At 37.3% G+C, this 18,513-nt stretch overlaps 1 protein-coding gene across 1 annotated transcript in view; it reads right to left on the bottom strand.

Annotated features, from left to right (window-relative positions):
• sxc (O-linked N-acetylglucosamine (GlcNAc) transferase sxc) overlaps positions 1-18,513 on the bottom strand; it is a 129,842-nt gene that overhangs the window by 14,350 nt on the left and 96,979 nt on the right. Inside the window, exons 6-15 of the mRNA XM_083126574.1 lie at positions 17,990-18,079; positions 17,265-17,370; positions 15,637-15,878; positions 13,138-13,291; positions 11,790-12,071; positions 10,030-10,275; positions 8,410-8,535; positions 6,741-6,935; positions 5,382-5,570; positions 2,554-2,781 (exon numbers count right to left, since the gene is read on the bottom strand). Of these exons, the coding sequence (XP_082982700.1) occupies positions 2,554-2,781; positions 5,382-5,570; positions 6,741-6,935; positions 8,410-8,535; positions 10,030-10,275; positions 11,790-12,071; positions 13,138-13,291; positions 15,637-15,878; positions 17,265-17,370; positions 17,990-18,079 (1,858 nt within the window). The remainder of the gene's footprint in view (positions 1-2,553; positions 2,782-5,381; positions 5,571-6,740; positions 6,936-8,409; positions 8,536-10,029; positions 10,276-11,789; positions 12,072-13,137; positions 13,292-15,636; positions 15,879-17,264; positions 17,371-17,989; positions 18,080-18,513) is intronic.

Below are 18,513 nucleotides of genomic sequence, written 5' to 3'. Positions count from 1 at the left end.
GCCAGCCAGCAAACAGTGTAGGAGTTCGTGAAGGAACGTGGGCAAGTGGTACAATACTGCAACAGCACAATTTGCCAGAATCCATGGCATGGAGGGCTATAGGAAGGATGGAAGCTGGACAGACACAGCGAGTGGTAGCAGTTGCCCTTGGAGTATCACAATGTGTCATTTCCCACCTGTGGACTGTTCTAAAAGACAGGAAATGTGCGACCAAGGCAAGGTCAAGGCCATCCGCATGCAACAACACCAAGAGATGATCAGTATCTCCTGTTGACAAACCATCGAAACAAGACGACAATGTAACGCAGCTGGAACATTCCCTGGTCACAGCTACAGGAAGTACTGTCATCTGAAACCATCCACAGTCGCCTACGTGAAGGTGACCTCTATGCACGTAGGCCCATGGCGTGTGTGCCATTAACCGCACGACACCGTAGGGCCCGTAGAAACTGGGATGAAGGGTATCTCAATTGGGGGCATGCCGATAGCAGATGGGTGCTGTTCTCTGAAGAGTCATGGTTCAGTCCTTGCCATGGAGGTGTGCTGCAGTGTTTGCGGAGACCACGCACCTGCCAGTTCCTTTCAAGGGCATGTCAATTTATGCACCTATCTGTTGCTATCTCTAGTGCCCCACAAGTAACTCGCATTCCTTTCTGTTGTCGGTAATAATGTACCCTCTACTGTATCTTCTCTCCTGATGTTCATTCATGTGCATAAACATCGATTATACATGATTTTCATCTCATTCTTTCCTGTTTCCCTTTGATCCCCTAATTTTTTTGAGCAGTTTAGCTTGGATATATATATAAGCAGTTTCTTTTTTGTCTGGAAAGTTTACTAATTTGAGGTTCTCGCTCATTGTGTCAAATCAAGTTCTTCAACTTCCCCAGGTTTTGTAGGTATTTTTAAATAACTTTTCTACATACTGGTAATCGTGTAAGATACTAATAAATAAGTGTTTGGTCTTCAACTTTGCATTTTAATGAAATTAATCAAATTTATTAACCATCCTTGAAATTAAGTTATTCAAAATTGTGTTTTTGTTTCCTATCTTGCCTTCTTTCAGGTTTTTTTTTTCAACAGTTTTACAAAATTCTTCATTTGTAATGTATTAAGAAGTTACTGAGAACCTTCATAATACAAATTTCATGATTTCATTTTGAGTTTCATTTGTAATTGTTTTTAAACCATCAAATAAGTTTGAATAAAGCTAACAGAAATGATGTACACCTGATTAGTGTTGCTTCATATACCCCAAAAACAATGATAATACATCTCCAATGGAGTTATAATGATTTAGAATATACGACTTGGGCAATCTTTGCAGACTATCCATGCAACCACAGTCGTAATAGAACTAACATTAAGAATTGTATGTAGTTTACAGTATTTTTGTATGTGGCAATTTAAACCCTACATTTTAAACTACAGGGTGGTCCAAACAGTCTCCACACATAATGAATTGTATTTACTGGGTCAAGGAGCAGACTGCACGTTTCTGGATTCAACATCTCTTCAGTGGCCTCCATGCGACTACATCTTGGATCAGCAACCTGTACCTGTTTTATGAAAAAAGTGAATGCTAAATAGAAAAATAAAAATAATTAGTTGTTGTACGTATGGAGACTTATGGATTACCCTGCATATAATGGCCAAATTGGGTCTTTGCCCTATATTCAAACACATGCTTAATGAGAGTTTCAAGATTTTTTTAAAATTTGATAAATAACACACAATTCTGACTTCACTATTGTGTACACAGCAGCTAAATATTTTTCTTCTTCAGCAATTTGGTGCACTTCATGTGTTCCTTTCTCAAAAGTTAACCACAATGGAATGGAATGATATTCACAAAAAACAACAACTGAGATTTACAGTTTGTGAAAATGTTTCGGAATTTATCATTAAAAAAAGAAGACAAACATGAAGTGTTTTTGATTAATTTGGTTTATTTTACTTGGCTTTTCTCCCACTTTGGGCTAATCATGAAGCTATGCTGAAACTGATTAAGCGATACACACAAAGAACACCAATGCCAGGAGGTTGGCAAAACCAGTACATTATAACTTGCAAAACGTGATCTTTCATGAATTAAAAATACGTTAAGAGAAAATGGACCATGTTTGACTAACACACTGCCTTCTCTCACTAGCAGCTCTGCACTTCATTGTCTACTGTCTCCTCACTCTTGTTTGGTTTTATCTATTTTAAATTCTGATGATGAATCATGTCATAACACGTCAAAACTTGGATCGTGTTCACAAGGATAAGAGGATGGAACTTGATTGTAAAATCAAACTTCATTGTTGTCTTTTGTGACTATTTCATTGTGTTGTCACTGTTCTGAAAGACTGAAGTGTTTTGAAACATCAAAGGCAATAAATATTTAGCCCCGGTAAATACAGAAAATGAATGAACAACAGTTTTACTACGACTGTGGCTATATGAACAATTTGTAAAGATCCGAGATCGCACCATATATTTCTTCACCATCAATAGCTGGCAGCAGTACATTTAAGTAATAAATTTCTAATTGTTTAGCATGATACTTACATATACCCACATCTGTAAGGTCAATGGATCTATTTTATAAAGCTGGTTAAAATTGCAATAAACAACAGCATCTTCAGGTAGGCCGTACTGTTGACGTGTTGTGATCACAATGCTTTGTGGAACTTCTTCCCCCGTTGCAGCCTTATTGTTTGTCTGATTTGTAGCCAAACCATTCTGCAGTACAACACCATTCAATGATGTCTGGATCTGTCCTGATGCTATCATAGTCTGCAAATGGAAAGAATTGAAGAGTCAAAAGTCTGAAGGTACTCTTCAGCAACAGTTTAAATTATTTTAAGCTTTGGAATTCAATGGGCCAAATGTAAATGACAGACTGCGTTAGTTAACTGTAATTGATTTCAAAACTGTTGTGCCCAAGGAGAATGTTTTCTAGGCACCACAAAGGCAGGCAAAACGGCAATACATTTTAGAAAATAGACATGATAATTGGTACTAGAAATAAAAAAAAATACATAATCGGCATTCACTTTAATATTGTGTTTAATGATTGATTGAGTTGATGTAAGTCCATTTTACGCACAGTAAGCCTAATCGGGACTGGACCTACAATTTAAAATGGGATCTGCACCACTATGTACCTCTACCAGGTATTGAACCATGAAAAAGATGAGAAAGGATTCCTCCCAGTGTGTTCCAAAATGGGGGGAAGGGGGGGGGGGGCGAGAAAAAAAAAGTTGCTGCTATACTCAGCGCATGAAGTGGAAAATGTTAGCTGGGGGGTGCTACTATGAGAGTTCTGCACAAAAAACAGGCTCTTTAAAGAAATACTGGGCACCAATAAAGGTTAGGTAAAGTTCCCCATGCAAATAGCACTGTGCCATGAAGGTACATTTAGGGGATGTGGGGTAGAGCTGCACACAGTCTCTACCTCTTGCCATTTTGGAGGTGATGTGATTAGCACCATGCTCTGGCTATCCTTTACCCCCACCTCCCAAGGTACCCACTGATTTTGAGGCTGGATGAGTCCCAGAGCCACTTTACGCTGAGACAAGTCCGGAAAAATTCCAATCTCAGACCACCCATCAGAGAATCAAGTTCAGGTCTCCCGTGTAACAGTCAGATGACCTACCGACTAGACCACAGTGGCTCTAATATACACGGCTCAAAAGAATTAGGGGATAATGCGATATTGACGGAATTCGCCACTAACATGCACAAATCGTTACTCTCTGGGTCAACGTACATATCGTAGTGTTATGTAATCACAAAAGTCGGTTGAAAAGAATATGCACCAGGGGGCTACCAACGTTCCACACCACATGACCTGAGCGTAGAGTGGAATGGGCAAAAGTACTGCCCTCTCTGTGTCATCCTGTTCACTTGGAACAAGACAGTGCTGCTATAGGGTGATTACGTGATGCCTCCGCAACGCGAATTACGCGAGTCCACTGCTTGGAGAGCAATTGGATGACTGGAAGCTGGTCAAACACAGCAAGTTGTGGCAGCAGCGTGTGGAGTGTCGCAAAGTGTCATCTGTAGACTGTGGAGGCGTTTCCAGGATACCGGAATGGTACGTGGGCAGGGTCGGTCAACATCAACAACCCCACAAGATGACCGGTATTTGGCATTACTAGCCCGTCGGAACCGCCGAATGAATGTTACCGAACTGAAACGTGAGTTCACCGTGGCTACGGGAAGACGCGTATCGTAGCAGACAATACGGAATCGCCTTCATCAGGTAGGCCTGTATGCCCGTCTACCGATGGTGTGCGTGCCCCTCACTGGAGAGCCCACAGAGAATGGGCTGAAGAACATCGTGCGTGGAACCATGAACAATGGCGATCGGTTTTGTTCAGTGACGAGTCTCGGTTCAGCACGTATCCCAATAATCGACGACTGTTTGTGTGGCGAGAAAGAGGAACACGCAACAATCCACAATTTGTGCAAGAACGACATGCTTTTGGTGGTGGAGGAGTTCTCGTGTGGGCCGGCATCAGTATTGGTGGTCGCACAGACCTCTACAGTGTCCGGAATGGATCGCTGACAGCACTGTGATACCGTGATGAGATCTTGCGTCCCATAGTTGTACCTTACGCTGCAGCGGTAGGGGACACATTCCTTTTTATGGACGATAATGCTCGACCTCATCGGGCATAGCTGGTGGACACCATGCTTGATGAGGAAGGTATCGAGCGGATGGACTGGCCAGCATGCTCGCCTGACCTTAATCCTATTGAGCATGCGTGGGACACACTAGGGCGACGTATTGCAAGTCTGCAAACACCTCATCGGACTCATCAAGGGCTTGAACAGGTTCTCATCGAGGAGTGGCACAGAATCTCCCAAGACCTGTTGGATAACCTGATTCTCCCTATGCCACAGCGATGTGCAACAGTTTTAGCGGTTGCTGGACACCACACACCATATTAGAGGTCCATTGCTCTCTCAGAGTCCATCGTTGGTGAGTCCCATGTAACATGTTGCTGTTGACCACTAATTTTGCCTTGCCTGTTTGGCATGTGTTAAGCCTCCCATTGACTGGCGTTCTTGGTTTTCATACCTATCTATCGTCTGGCTGTCCATGCAGTCTAAACTCACATTATCCCCTAATTCTTTTGAGCAGTGTGGTTACATATTGATAAAAGTACTGCTTGATCTGCCCATTCCTAATTAGTTGAAATGATGCATATGAAAAGCCAAAAATCACTGAGGTGGTTAACATAAGTTTGATGTAAAGTGTGTACAAGAAAAAAATCACATTTTCAAAGGACACTTTTAAAGTCTCACCAAACCACTCAGCAGGCCGTAATTAAACTGGGCAACACTCAACATGAAAAACTTAACAGACCACATATTTGATCTCCTACCTCAATTGGTGTGGTGGTTGGAAGTTCTGCAACCTTAAGAGAAATCTCCACAGGACGACTCTGCTTATTGTCTGCCCCAAGAACTTCTCGGATCTCCTTCACATCAGCATGCTCCATAATAGGAGAAAGGTCTGTGGCATTGATCACTGCCACATTGTCAGGAACTTCCTTTTTGCTCGCTAGGCGTTCCTGAATTAAAAATAAGAACAATAGAAATAAATTACCCTGTAGGCTTATGAAACCACTAGCTTAATATGTGCAACATAGACTTAGTTTTATATTTACATGTTAACAGTACTTGTACATGTAAAAAAAAAACTATGGCTAATTAAGCATTTTAAAATACAATTTTTAATTAGCAACCGCTTTAATTGGACATTATTATTGTATCATCTATACTAGATATCTATATTGATTGATTTAGTTTATTTTACTCTGCTTTTCTGCCACTTTTGGCTAACTGTGAAGATCAGGATAAATGGTGCTAAAATAAATGGACGGTTCCAGTCCTATATATAATGTAATTATATACGTAACTGACAGAAAAGCATATCCTCTGTGACAGACCACCATTTAACAGAGTTCTACCTTTCCTACTTTTAGTCATACAAGACTCACACAAGTAATTAAGTTGCCAATTTTTTTCTTTCTTGATCTGCCTATGCAAGAACACATTTGGCAACACACTATCAGCTGGTACCAATGAATAAATTCCAACCATTACCACTGGATCAGCTGATAAGATACATTTGCATCAGCATTGGTTCAGTTCTAATTACTACATATGACATGGATGTACTAACATAGGGAAACAACATCTCTTGCATTCATCTGACAATGTTTGGTCATAGACCCCACATACATAAATTGCTTCAGGCCCACACCTAAACAGGGCAGGTGTGGATCTGGTGTTTACATTCTGCCATTGGTCAAATCTCACCCTGATCTGGTCATGCTGAACATAAGTTCAGCAGACGACCATCTTATCATATTCTCTAACATTCAAACGGCTGCACTATTCTACATTGAAGTGTAGACCGCCGTGTCAGCGTTTGTGCTACCCGCAAGCGAGGCTCTTGCGGCCATATGTTGGCACTGGAGACTGTCAGCGAATCAAGCATGCAAGTTTCCGCAACTAGTTAAAAGAGCGATTTATTTGCAACATGGAACTTTTACACCTGTTTCAAATTGCCTTTGAACTTCACATGCCAATTGAGTTAAAACATGTGAATCATAAATAAATTCACGCTGTGCAGCAGAAAACATTTGCTGAGCCATAACACACTTTGCCATTGAATAAACTAGAAAAAACATAATAAACACTGATGTGGCAGTCTACGGTTCAATGGATATACTCACCTTGTCTGTTAGAATAACCCTCTCCTTCAGATGTGGGAACATTTGTCTATGATCTCCAACAAAGTATGTGTTAGACATGTAGGCCAACTTTTCGCTGTATTGATTTGCCAGTTCCACAGGTGAAGTAACAGCGTCAGTTATCAGGTAGTCCATGAAGGGGGCACCACTAGTGCCTGGGTATCCAAGCCACATAACCTGCAAGATAAAAGAAAGTGAAACATTTGTTATTTAAGCATGATAGATTTAGTAACAAAATACATACATTCTTAATATTAACATTAGTATTGGCCGATATAGGTATATCGCTGAATCGATAAAATTACAGAATATTTTACAGATCCGATATATATCTTATAATTTAGTGCAGAATTCTGCCATTTTGTTATAATTTTTATGGATAACCTTCATGCCCTAATTTTCAAAAAAAATAAAAAGGTTTAAATATGCAACTTCTCTTGCACTGCAGTCACCTCAAAACACACATTTATTGAAAATGTCGATGTCGCGTGTGATCCGAAGTGACCTAGGACTCCACGCTTATCGGCGAAGTACTGGTCACTTCCTCACTTCACAGCTTAAGGTCCAGAGGGAGCATAAAACAAAAAGACTCCTTCAGCGTTACGCAAATGGTGGCCACAGGAGGATCCTTTTCACGGACAAAAAAATCTTCATGATTGAAGTTTTACAATCTTCAAAATGGCTGTGTTTATGCCTTGACATTCCAGGAAGTTTGTGGAAACACGCTACGGATCCTCAGAGGCAATCATCCTGCCTCAGTGATTGTTTGGTGTGGGGGAGGGGGTTCGTACGATGGCACAACTGACCTCTACTTCTGTGAACATGGTGTGAAAACCTCTACAAAAGTGTACCAAACAACAGTGTTGGAGCCACTTGTGAAATCGTTGACCCGTGTAGCACCATGTTCAAAAATGAGCCGTGGAGCTTCCAGCAGGACTCGGCACCGGCCCATAAGGCAAAGACCACACAGGAGTGGCTTCAGAGGAATGCGCCTGATTTCATTGCTCCGGCTGATTGGCCCTCCAGCAGCTCCGACCTCAGCCCATTGGACTACTTGTTTTGTTCCTTTTTGAAGGGCATGGTTTGTAGGAAGAGGCATCCAAACCTTGCAGAGTCACAAGCGTTCTCTTGTGAAGGCAGTGGCAGACTTTCCCCTCGAGACTGTGTGCTGCGTGCTCTGTGTTGGCAAGACCTGTACCTTTGTAACATCCGAACATTAATACATTAGCTTGCTCACTGTACCTGTAGTTCATTATTAACTTTGTAACAGAATTTATGATATGACTAGGTAACCCTTAATTTGATTTGAAAACTACATATACTAGTACACAAAATGAACTTTCCTTTCTAATAGCACATTTATGTAGTTGTCAGGGTATTAAGTTTATTCCTGTGAAAGAGAAGTCAATTTTTGCTTCTCAACCATTTACAGCAGAATTAATCAGTTTTCCATGATTTGAATAACTAACGGGATAATTCAGACTTCAACACAATGCACCTCATACCTTTCAGAAACATGAAAAATGAAGTTTAGAGTGATGTTATTTCACATTTTGAGTTTCCATCAAAAACCAATTATGAATGCCTCTTCGATGCTACCTGCTTGCATGCCATGCACCTGAATTACGCTTAGAAAAATTACTTTACATACCTGAATGGGTGCTGGACGCAATGCAAAAATCTCATTCCTGGCTCCCTTTGTGTACCCATTCATGTTCACTAAAACATGTATACCATCTGCATTAATTCTATCAGCAGCCTTCCCGTTACATGGAATCTGAAAATATCAATGCAGGAGATTATATTATATGTAATTATAACTACAGGTATTTAAGCACTTCAAGTATGTAGATTAACTCTAGAAAGCTAACATGTCCTGTGTTAAATCTAACCACTCTTCTGCTGGACTACTGATTTCTTCAGAATTAAAACAGTGTAAATTTGGAAAACATATTTAATTTACTGCAAAAGTCCGTATTTACTTACAAAGGACATGAATAGTATGCAGGAATGAAAAATTTCATTTTTATAAGTCTTGTGTGCACTCAAAACAACACTTTGGCATTCACCACACACAGCTTTGGAGCAACAGCAGCAGAGGGGCAAAATGCACAAATCTTCCTTCTTGGTTGTTTTTGAGCAACTGCATTAGTTTTTGAATTTCTACATTCAAAATGTTAGCAAAATCTTGCGAAGTTGTCGTGGAAGTTTTGGTGTACGTAGTAGAGACTAACGTTTCGACCACCAGACGATGCAAAATTAAAAACCTTTACACACACAATGAAGGAATGCTTGTAAAAGGACGCCGATACTTCATTAGTCTGTCTCTCTGACCCAAATGAAGGTAGATGGAGCAGGGAGGGGAAGAGTTAATTGGAAGGGGGTGAAATAAGAAAACTATACAACATGCGTAGTCTGTCAGACGATGCGTTAGCATTCTAGGGTATTTGAATTGACTGACACCATTCTACACAATTGATCTTATAAGCTTGCAATCTTGGGGGAGAAAGGGGACTACCAACTGGCTGTCAGGAGGGAAGTAGGGAGTTTCTGAAACATGCTGCTGTCTTTGTATGCACTATATTCTTAGCCTAAAAGTCTTAAAAAACACTTTCATAACACACTTGTTATGAGACTATTTCACAAGTACATCTTTTTTTTGGGGTCATAGTTCGAAAAAATTCACGTTTGTGATGAGAACGGATGCATGGAAGTGAAATGGTAAATTTTAGCTTTAATGTTTTTTTGGGACTTCACACCATAAAGTGCAATGCTTTGCATTTCCATTTGTGCTGCTGAAAAGCTACAGGTAAGAGCACACATACAAACTCTCTTCTTGGCACCTTGGATATTAGACAAGCTATGCTCAGATTAACAGACTAATACAATAAACACATTTTTGCATATAAAATTTTCCATTGCAGCTAAAAAATATGGCAATCTACCCAATTTCTATAAAATATTAATAATTTCACAGGAGATAATCATTTAATCATAACATTCATTCCTCTGCACAATGTCCCTAGGTAGTTTGAAAAATAATGAAAATTACACATATTGCACCATTTAGAGAATATTTAAGACTCCACGAGGCACTTGAACTTTGATGCCTGATAACATCAGCCCTAATAATAATACAAAAAAATATGTTTCCAACTGACCAGACTAGATGTAGACGCCATAGTTGACACACACGCACGTCTTTTTCCTAATTTATTAAAACACTGTATATTACCCAATGATAAACCAGAGCATGCATTGATATACATACCTGTGATAAATCAATAAAATGTTCAGATTCACGTGCTATCTTTGACCTGAAGGTCGTACCATCATCAGGACTTAGAGCATAACAATAAACTTCGACCACAGTTTTCTCATGTAATCCTGGTATAGACTGCATCAAGTGAGATGTGGGATGGTTTCCAAAGTCAGATGACACATAGCCTATTTTGAGCCTTGTACCTTGACTCACTTCTTTGGGATATTTGTAAGGTGGTTTGTGAAGCACATGGATCTGGGGGAAAAAAAATATTATACAAGAACATGAAACAAATGGTTTATTTAAATTCCATGATATGGCAACATTGAATTTTACAAACTACAAATTCAAAAGGGCTTCTTTGTAGTAATTAGTAGAGAATTTTCAGATACTGATATACAGTGGTGCCTCACATAATGAATGCCTTGTGTAATGAATATGTGCACAGGCTGGAAAATGTCCTGCATAAAGAACCACATGTGAATATTGTCACACATGATTAATCCCTCAATAGGTGTGATTCATTATCCTACAGGGTCAGGCACATATGATACTTTACTTTATACACAAGCAGCGACCCAGCTACAATTCATGTAAAAAATAATTGTTATAAATGCACTAAATAACAGACCAACCAAAGTGTTGAAAGCAAAATTAATAACTGCTTTCAACTCCATCTCCGAGTCATCATCAGTCAAGTGACTGCGAAGACAAAGTAGAGGGTCCACTGATGTTCTACGGCATTTTTTGATATCTTTTTATATTTCGAGATTTTGGACCAGGCTCGTGAATAATTAAAATTACTCCTTTAGTAACCCATGTGAAACAGTGTGTCTTGCATAATGAATGCTCTCCTGGAACGGATTATGTTAGTTATGGAGGCACCACTGTATTTTTGCAGCCACAAACATGTGGTATATTTCTATTCTCACAAAAAAAATTTAAACTTTTCAGATTGTCTGCATTTTATGTTAAACAGTGATGTAAAATTGTACTTTATTGTACAATGATTTTGATTTGTTTGATATTTCGACTATAAGCCTGTGTCTGTCAAGACTAAAGAATGAATTAAACGATGCATTGGATATTGCAAAGCAACCTAGATTAGAACAACAGACCAAGTAAATCCAATAAACAATGAGAACTCAAAATTCACTTACATTCTTTAAATTTTAACTGCTTACGTTTCTGCTGTATATATGATCATGCATGGTGATAAGTGAATACATAATTACAGGAGACAAAATTGAAAATTTAACCCTGATTTTTTCAGGTTTTATGTTAGTGTAAATGGAAGTCTGGAAGGTCACTATATTTTAGATGAGCACTCAAACATAGAATTCAAGGCAACCAAGTTTTAGAACATTCTTCATTTCACATGTACAAGCAAAATAATAAGGTAAACTACCGTAATTATAGTAAAATTAATTTATTATTAATCCATTCATATTTTAGGAAATGAGACACTGTAGTAAATAATTACAGAGAAACTTAATACACACTGTTTTTAATTTCTTCCATCAAGCAGCAAGTTACAACGAGGATGGTGGCAGTGGCCACCGAAATTAATAGAATAAACTAAAAACAGGATCGTGGAAAACGTGAGTACTAAGATTCCTTGTAAATTTTACTCCAGATTATCTACCCGCCAGGAATGCCAATAATGACTTATTGTAGTAGATTTCTACATGATATGACAGTTCAAAACATTGCCCCTTCATGGTATTTTTTAATAGAGTTTTAATTTCTTCTCTTTTTTGAATGCTTACCTTTTCTAAGCACAAGTTAGCATGACGTGCTGCAATTGCACGACGGAATTCATGAGACAATGGATACAACATGGAATGATGAGGGTGCACTGACGGCAACCTATTCTTATCAAGCTGTTCAGCAACTATGCTAACGAGTTTCTTCATTCGTGCATCATAGTCTGTCCAATCACAAACAATCTGCAGACAGTGTGCCAAGTTGCAGTATGCATCGGGGAAGTCAGGTTTCAATTTCAAAGCAGTGCGGTAAGACTGAATTGCTTCGGGAATATTGCCAGAATCCTGGAAGAAACAAAATATTGAATTGCAACTATACCAAATTTTGCATAACTAACAGGATTTTAAATCTGTGAATGTGTCATGATATTTGTGTACCTTGGAAGTTACCAAGAATAACACATCTAAAAATATCATATTAAAACAGGTATGTGATTATCTAGTCATTTAAGTTTGAGTCCTGGCATTGAAACAGGTATCCATCCCTATATCTGTTTAATCTAATCATTATTAATTCTCATCACTAAACAGGTAGAAAAGTGATAAATAAGAATAATACAAATAAGTAGAGGCACATATTTTTGGTAAATAGAAAAGCAACATTTCTGTACAAAAACTGAGTCAATTTCAGGTTCAAAAGTGGTAAATAAAATAAAATTTTGCTGTTATAGCGGTGAAAAGCAGTATATAAAATGACATTTTGGTTTTAAAAATGTGAATGTAATCCTAAATTTGATTTAAAAACTGCACTTACTCCACAAAAGAAACATATCCCTTCTAATAGCACATTTATGTCATTACCAGAATATTAAGTTTATTCCTGTATAAAGGTCGCGTCGGTAAATAAACTCTAAATTTCGTGACAAAACATAGTGGGAAAATGCAACTCTCACCTTTCAGAAACATGAAAAATTAACATTACAATGTGTTATTTCACATTTCGTCAAAAACAAAATATACATGCCTCTACAAATAAGAGATTCCAGACAACAATAAAACTAACTGAAGAAATGGTAAATAGTAGTTTGACCAGGATTTGTCAGAACCTAGTATTCCATTCTAGTCCCTTACCTAACTGAACCACAGAGGCAGCAACTCCTTATGGTGATTCTGAAAATGCCAAGTCTCAAACTTTGGTTGAGCTGTGACTTAATTCCTTCTTGTGTTCATTGCCATTTTCTAACAATAAAACTCTTATGTCAAATAGCAAATGTGTGACCAGATTACCCGATGCAAATAAGTTTGAAATTCTCCTCTATCTTGACTTGAAACCACAAGTACCAATTGATTCACTACGCAATGACTAACCAACCACCTCACACATTAAACTCCAGAAAATAACAATACATACCTTGTGAATTGAAGCGAGGTTACTGTGTGCATCTGCAAAGGCAGGGTTAATTTGAATAGCACGGGTGTAGCACTGCAGTGCTCCCTGAATATCTTGCATCTCTTTCAAGGTGTTGCCCATGTTGCTGTAGGCATCAGCAAACGTGGGCTGAATTCTGAAAAAAAATAATTTTAAAAATGTACCAGGTGGATCAGAAGAAGCAAAAAATTCTAGTTATTTCTTTTAAATTTTCTCATGCTACGCATCCGTACTTTGAAACCTTCCTTGAATGAAATTTCATGACAGTTAACTGCAAGTTAAATGTTTGCCATAAATATGAGATATTGGACTCGGCCAGAAATTTAATTGAGATAATTGTTACACAGCATGAAATTCTAAATATTTCATTGCAATTCAAATTTTTGATAGACAAGAGTATTAACTTTTATTTTTTTTTATTTTCAGGGTGTTCCAAAAGAAATTGTAATATTCTGAGGCAATAGTACTCATGCTTTTAAACAAAATATTATCGTACGATCACTTCCTAATCTATATGGTTATTGAAATACATAATATGAACATTATTAATAAAGCAAAGTGTAATTAGTATTATTAACCCTCCGTTGGTTTACGTGTGAGTGCAGTGCTCACCCTGGGATATAATTGCAAGTTTTTCAGTACCAGATAATGATATTACTTTCTGGTCTTGTGTAGCTGTATCTTTGAATTTCTATGACCAGATGATGCCAGTTATAGGTTGTGGCATTGTTCTCTGTCTGCACACACATATCATTTTCATGACAGTCTGTGTTTTGTGAGGGCCGCGCTCACACGTATACCAACCACGGAACCAATTTTTTTCATAATCATTATTTCTGGCTAAATGAACTTTGAAACCTGATTTTCGTTACGAATGAACAACAGCAGTTCCGAGCATTGTTTGCTGAACCAAGAGATGACAAAAAGAGAAGACCTGGACAGGGTGTTTGATTCTCAGGGCACAGATGATAATGCTGTTGAGGAGTCATTGAAAAGCGATAAAATGAAAGCAACATGGATCAAACTCCTTGTGAAGATGAAACTAAGAAGTAGAATGATCATCTTTCTCGTCAATATGCAATAAATTATCGAATTTATTACTAATGTTGTGCAAATTAGTTAACATCAAAAGTAAATTCCAAAAAAAAATATAAAAATTGTTGTGTTTTCCGTGATAAATTGTCTCCACATTAGGTAATCAGTAATATTACAATAAAGGAATATAATTTTCTTATTATGTAATAAATAAGATAAATTTTAACATATAAGTGATATATTAGGCAATATATATATATTTATAAACTATTTTTAATGTGATAAATGTAAAACGATATTTGAAAAATGCCAAAAAACATCATATTCATATGTGAGTGCCATGCTCACACGTATACCAACGGAGGGTTAAATAATAAAGACATGATAATATGAATCCTTAGCTTATAAAAAGCTTCCAAAAAATGCAACTGTTCATAATGCACTTAACAGCATAGTGAGAAGGATACACATTTCATTTTGTGTTCAGCACACAATTCCCTGATGTTCATAATGTTGTTAGTGCTCCATTATGACCTTACTCAAAGTTGTATCTCAGTAGTTATTACAAATGTTCAAATCTACTTTCTCATTTTTAAATCATAGGTTTAGATCTGATAAATTATAGTAATCTCTCCTGGGATAATTGTATGCATGTGCATGTTCAAATTAATCACTCAAACACAATTTCGAAATTTCACAACTTAAAATCTAAATAAAATAATTTTGTGATGTTACATGTTACATTCGTAGCTCTTGATCATTTTTCTGTTTGTGTTATTTATGAAGAAGTTCAGGTGTTATGCACAATAAATCAGGAATGGGAGAGACTAATCGGTACTTTATCAGTAATGGCAAATATAGGCATAACGTGTATCGGTTAAATTACCGTTAATTTTACTGATCCAATATATCTATAAATATCTTTATAATTAAGGGCAATATTTTGCCATTTTGTTATAATTTTTATAGATATAAACATACCCAACTTTTATAAAAAGTAAATGTCTAAATTAAAAGCTTATTTTGAATCATCATCTGGTAACATACATTTATTAAGGTCGTCAATGAACTATTCATCAAGAGCCATTTTGGATTTTATATCAGATCGGTAGAATATCGATTATTGGTATTGGCCCATCCCTACAAATTAAAGCTAAGTCCAGGTTTGAAGATGGTTTCTTAGTAAGCAATTTTTGAATACTTAAAATTCTTTTTCAAAAAATTCAAAACCCCGAAGAATGGATAAAGCAAAACCCTTAAAATGTTATATTGACTTGTTTAAAGTGGGAACCAAACGACTACGTGCCTCCGCCACGTATTGAAACCGGGACCCCTTGTTAAAATACTATCTTAAGGTGAAGTGAACAAATAAACAAATGCCCCCAACCAACAATGTATATGTACCTAGGTACATACAGGAATTGTTAACATGAAAACTCAAGATACCTTATGGCCTCCTTGTAATGCATTAGGGCTTCGTTCAATTTTCCTTGTTGTTGCAGGACAGAAGCTAAATTTGAATGTGCAGCAGCAAATTCAGGGAACACCTCCAGAGCTTTGAGGTACAGTCTGGTTGCTTCTTCAATGTAACCCTGCTCACGCTTTATGTTGGCCAGATTGTTAAGGGAGTCTGCATGGGTTGGGCACAGGCGCAGAGCAGTGTTGTAACACTCTTCAGCTTCCACAACCTACAAAACGAAATAAAATACATTACAAAAATAAAGGAAAATATTTAAGAGAAACAGATTGCTTTTGTTTGTTGATATGAGAATCAAATGATTTTTTCCTTTTTTAACAAATGCCCCACCCTCATTTTTCAACTCTCTGTAAACAACCTAAGCCCCGCGACAGGCTAAGTTTGCAGCAGGTTTTATGTATTAGTCCACTCGAGAACGGCACTCAGCATCTCCCGTGCCAGTCTTGCATCAACCGCCAAGCTGTTCATATCCCAGACTGTGAGAAAAATTGCAGTATTACAGCTCAACTACAATCGGTGTGCACATTCTGTTCTATATATGTGAAAAGTTGCTGCAAACTTAACATGTCGCGGGGCTTAATATGGTGTTCTTGCAAAGATGTATACTGTATTTCACCGCATAATTATGCTGTTTTTTTTTTTCAGTCCAAAAATTGGTTTATAACCTTTCATCACATATTCGTTATGTCAGATAATGAAACCAAACAATGATAGCCGTGCAGAATATTTGGACATAGAAGAATAAATTTTGTAAGTTTGTTCTATGCAAAATGTAAATATAAAGCACAAATCCATAACAACTAATGTGTTGTGTGTGCTAAACTGTCTTGAAGAAATTATGTGCGTCAATTTGGACTATTAATTTTAAAAGTATATTCGCAAGTATTCCGACCAAAATATTGCACCAAAGACAGCTTGGTAATAAATGACTTTTAAGTATCGGTAATACTGGCCAAAAAAACTTCAAATATTGGTCACACACTACTTTTATTTGCAACAAAATTTGGCATAAAAATCTGTGACTATTAAGTGGTGAAATATGGTACATATGTGAACAATGAACACTGAATATTTTATTTTGACAACAGGTATGTGCTCACTTTTTCTCCTTAAATAGAAACATCTTACACCTTCTTTCTATTGATGGTTTAGCTTTCAAAGGAAAGCAACAAAGCTTTCCTATTTTGGACAGCCGTTATTATCTTTACACATTATCTCAATGACTCACTTGTAAACAGTACTGAAGCAGTCTGTGAAGCAAGGTTCGCCTATTAACTGCTATATAAATTTGGGACTGTATATTCTGCGAAATACCCATGTACTTCCTGGAGGAAAGTTCAGGCCTCTTACAAACAGTGAAGTCATACCAATAATCATTCAGTGGTGCAAAAAAGCTAAAATTTATTCTAAACATCTTAATACTTCAATATTCAAAAAGAGAACTCTTAAGTATGAAAAGGCTCCCTTCAACAACAAACTCCTCCACATACACTTAAATTGATAGGTCACTTTGAATTGAAACTACACATTGGTAACTGCATTTGCAAACAATGTGGTGTACTTTCACTATACTTAAAGCTTTTATCATATTATCTACCTGTCCTTTTTCCTTGAGAGCATTGGCCAAGTTACAGTAGGCATCTGGGAAGTTAGGCTGAAGTTCAATCGCTCGTCTGTAGGTGTCAATTGCAAGATCGATGAGCCTGAAAGGATAATACAAAATGCATTAAAAATGCAATTGAATTTAGAACATGCTTAATGTAATGAATAGTAAATGTTAAATTCAAACAGATGAATATGAATTGGTTTTGAAGTTCATTTCAGTTGTTGGTTGCATCATCCCCATGGATTCAAACATTTATATTAAAAACAAGGCTGTGTTAGCACACCTGTCTTGATAAATCCCGAAATTCAAATCACACCAGGAGATAAATTTGTTTTCTTTGGGGGTTCATGTGAAAGAAATCAAACCCGAGAAAATTAGTTTTCATTTTGTGGATGCAACATGGATATGAAATATAAAGGCAGAAGTAAGCTGAGCCTATTAATCAGTTTTTATTCACAGATTTTGAATTCACAATGAAATCATAAAGCACTGGCAAATAAAATGAACGAACTATGTAATTGCTATCTGATATTGGCTATGAATTACATAATCAATTCACTCTCTAATATCAACAGTATTAACACAAGCCACAAAATGAATGGTTACTGTAAACCTATGATACACATACAGCTTTCAGAACCCCCAATTAAAACATCACACACCGCAAATACATCTGAAGCACATGCACACAAAAAAAATATATGCTTTATACATACCCTTGCTCATAATAAACACAGGCCAGGTTTCCATGGACGACTGCATTATTTGGACTGAGATTTAAAGCTCGCAGATAAGCAGCAACAGCCCTGCAAAAACAATCAGAGAAACATTTCACACCTTCATTGCACTTAAAATTAGAACACTGAGATCATAAAGCAAATAAACACACATTACATATGATGTCTCTTGCAGTGAAATGAATACAAGTAGATCCCTTCAACTAATCTGGCACTCTTCCCATGCAAAAGTAAACATGCTCACAAGGCAAGACATTAGCCGAATGCCACACTTTCCAAGAAATGAAATGATGTGGGCTTCTTTTCCTCAATAAAAAAATTTCTAAACTCACTATTTTTAACCCCCATGTTATTCTTACTCACTAAAATTTCCACCTTTCTAAACTGTATCATGTGCTCATAGTCCACCAGGCAGACGACTTTAACCTTTACTCGGCCAATGGGTCACATGTGACCCATAGAAAATATAGGCTTAGTCGGCCGATGGGTCACCGGTGACTCAT

The sequence above is a fragment of the Lepisma saccharinum genome, chromosome 8 (assembly GCF_977018435.1).
Source record: "Lepisma saccharinum chromosome 8, izLepSacc3.1, whole genome shotgun sequence".
Taxonomy (NCBI): domain Eukaryota; kingdom Metazoa; phylum Arthropoda; class Insecta; order Zygentoma; family Lepismatidae; genus Lepisma; species Lepisma saccharinum.
This window is presented reverse-complemented; position numbering and strand designations above follow the sequence as displayed.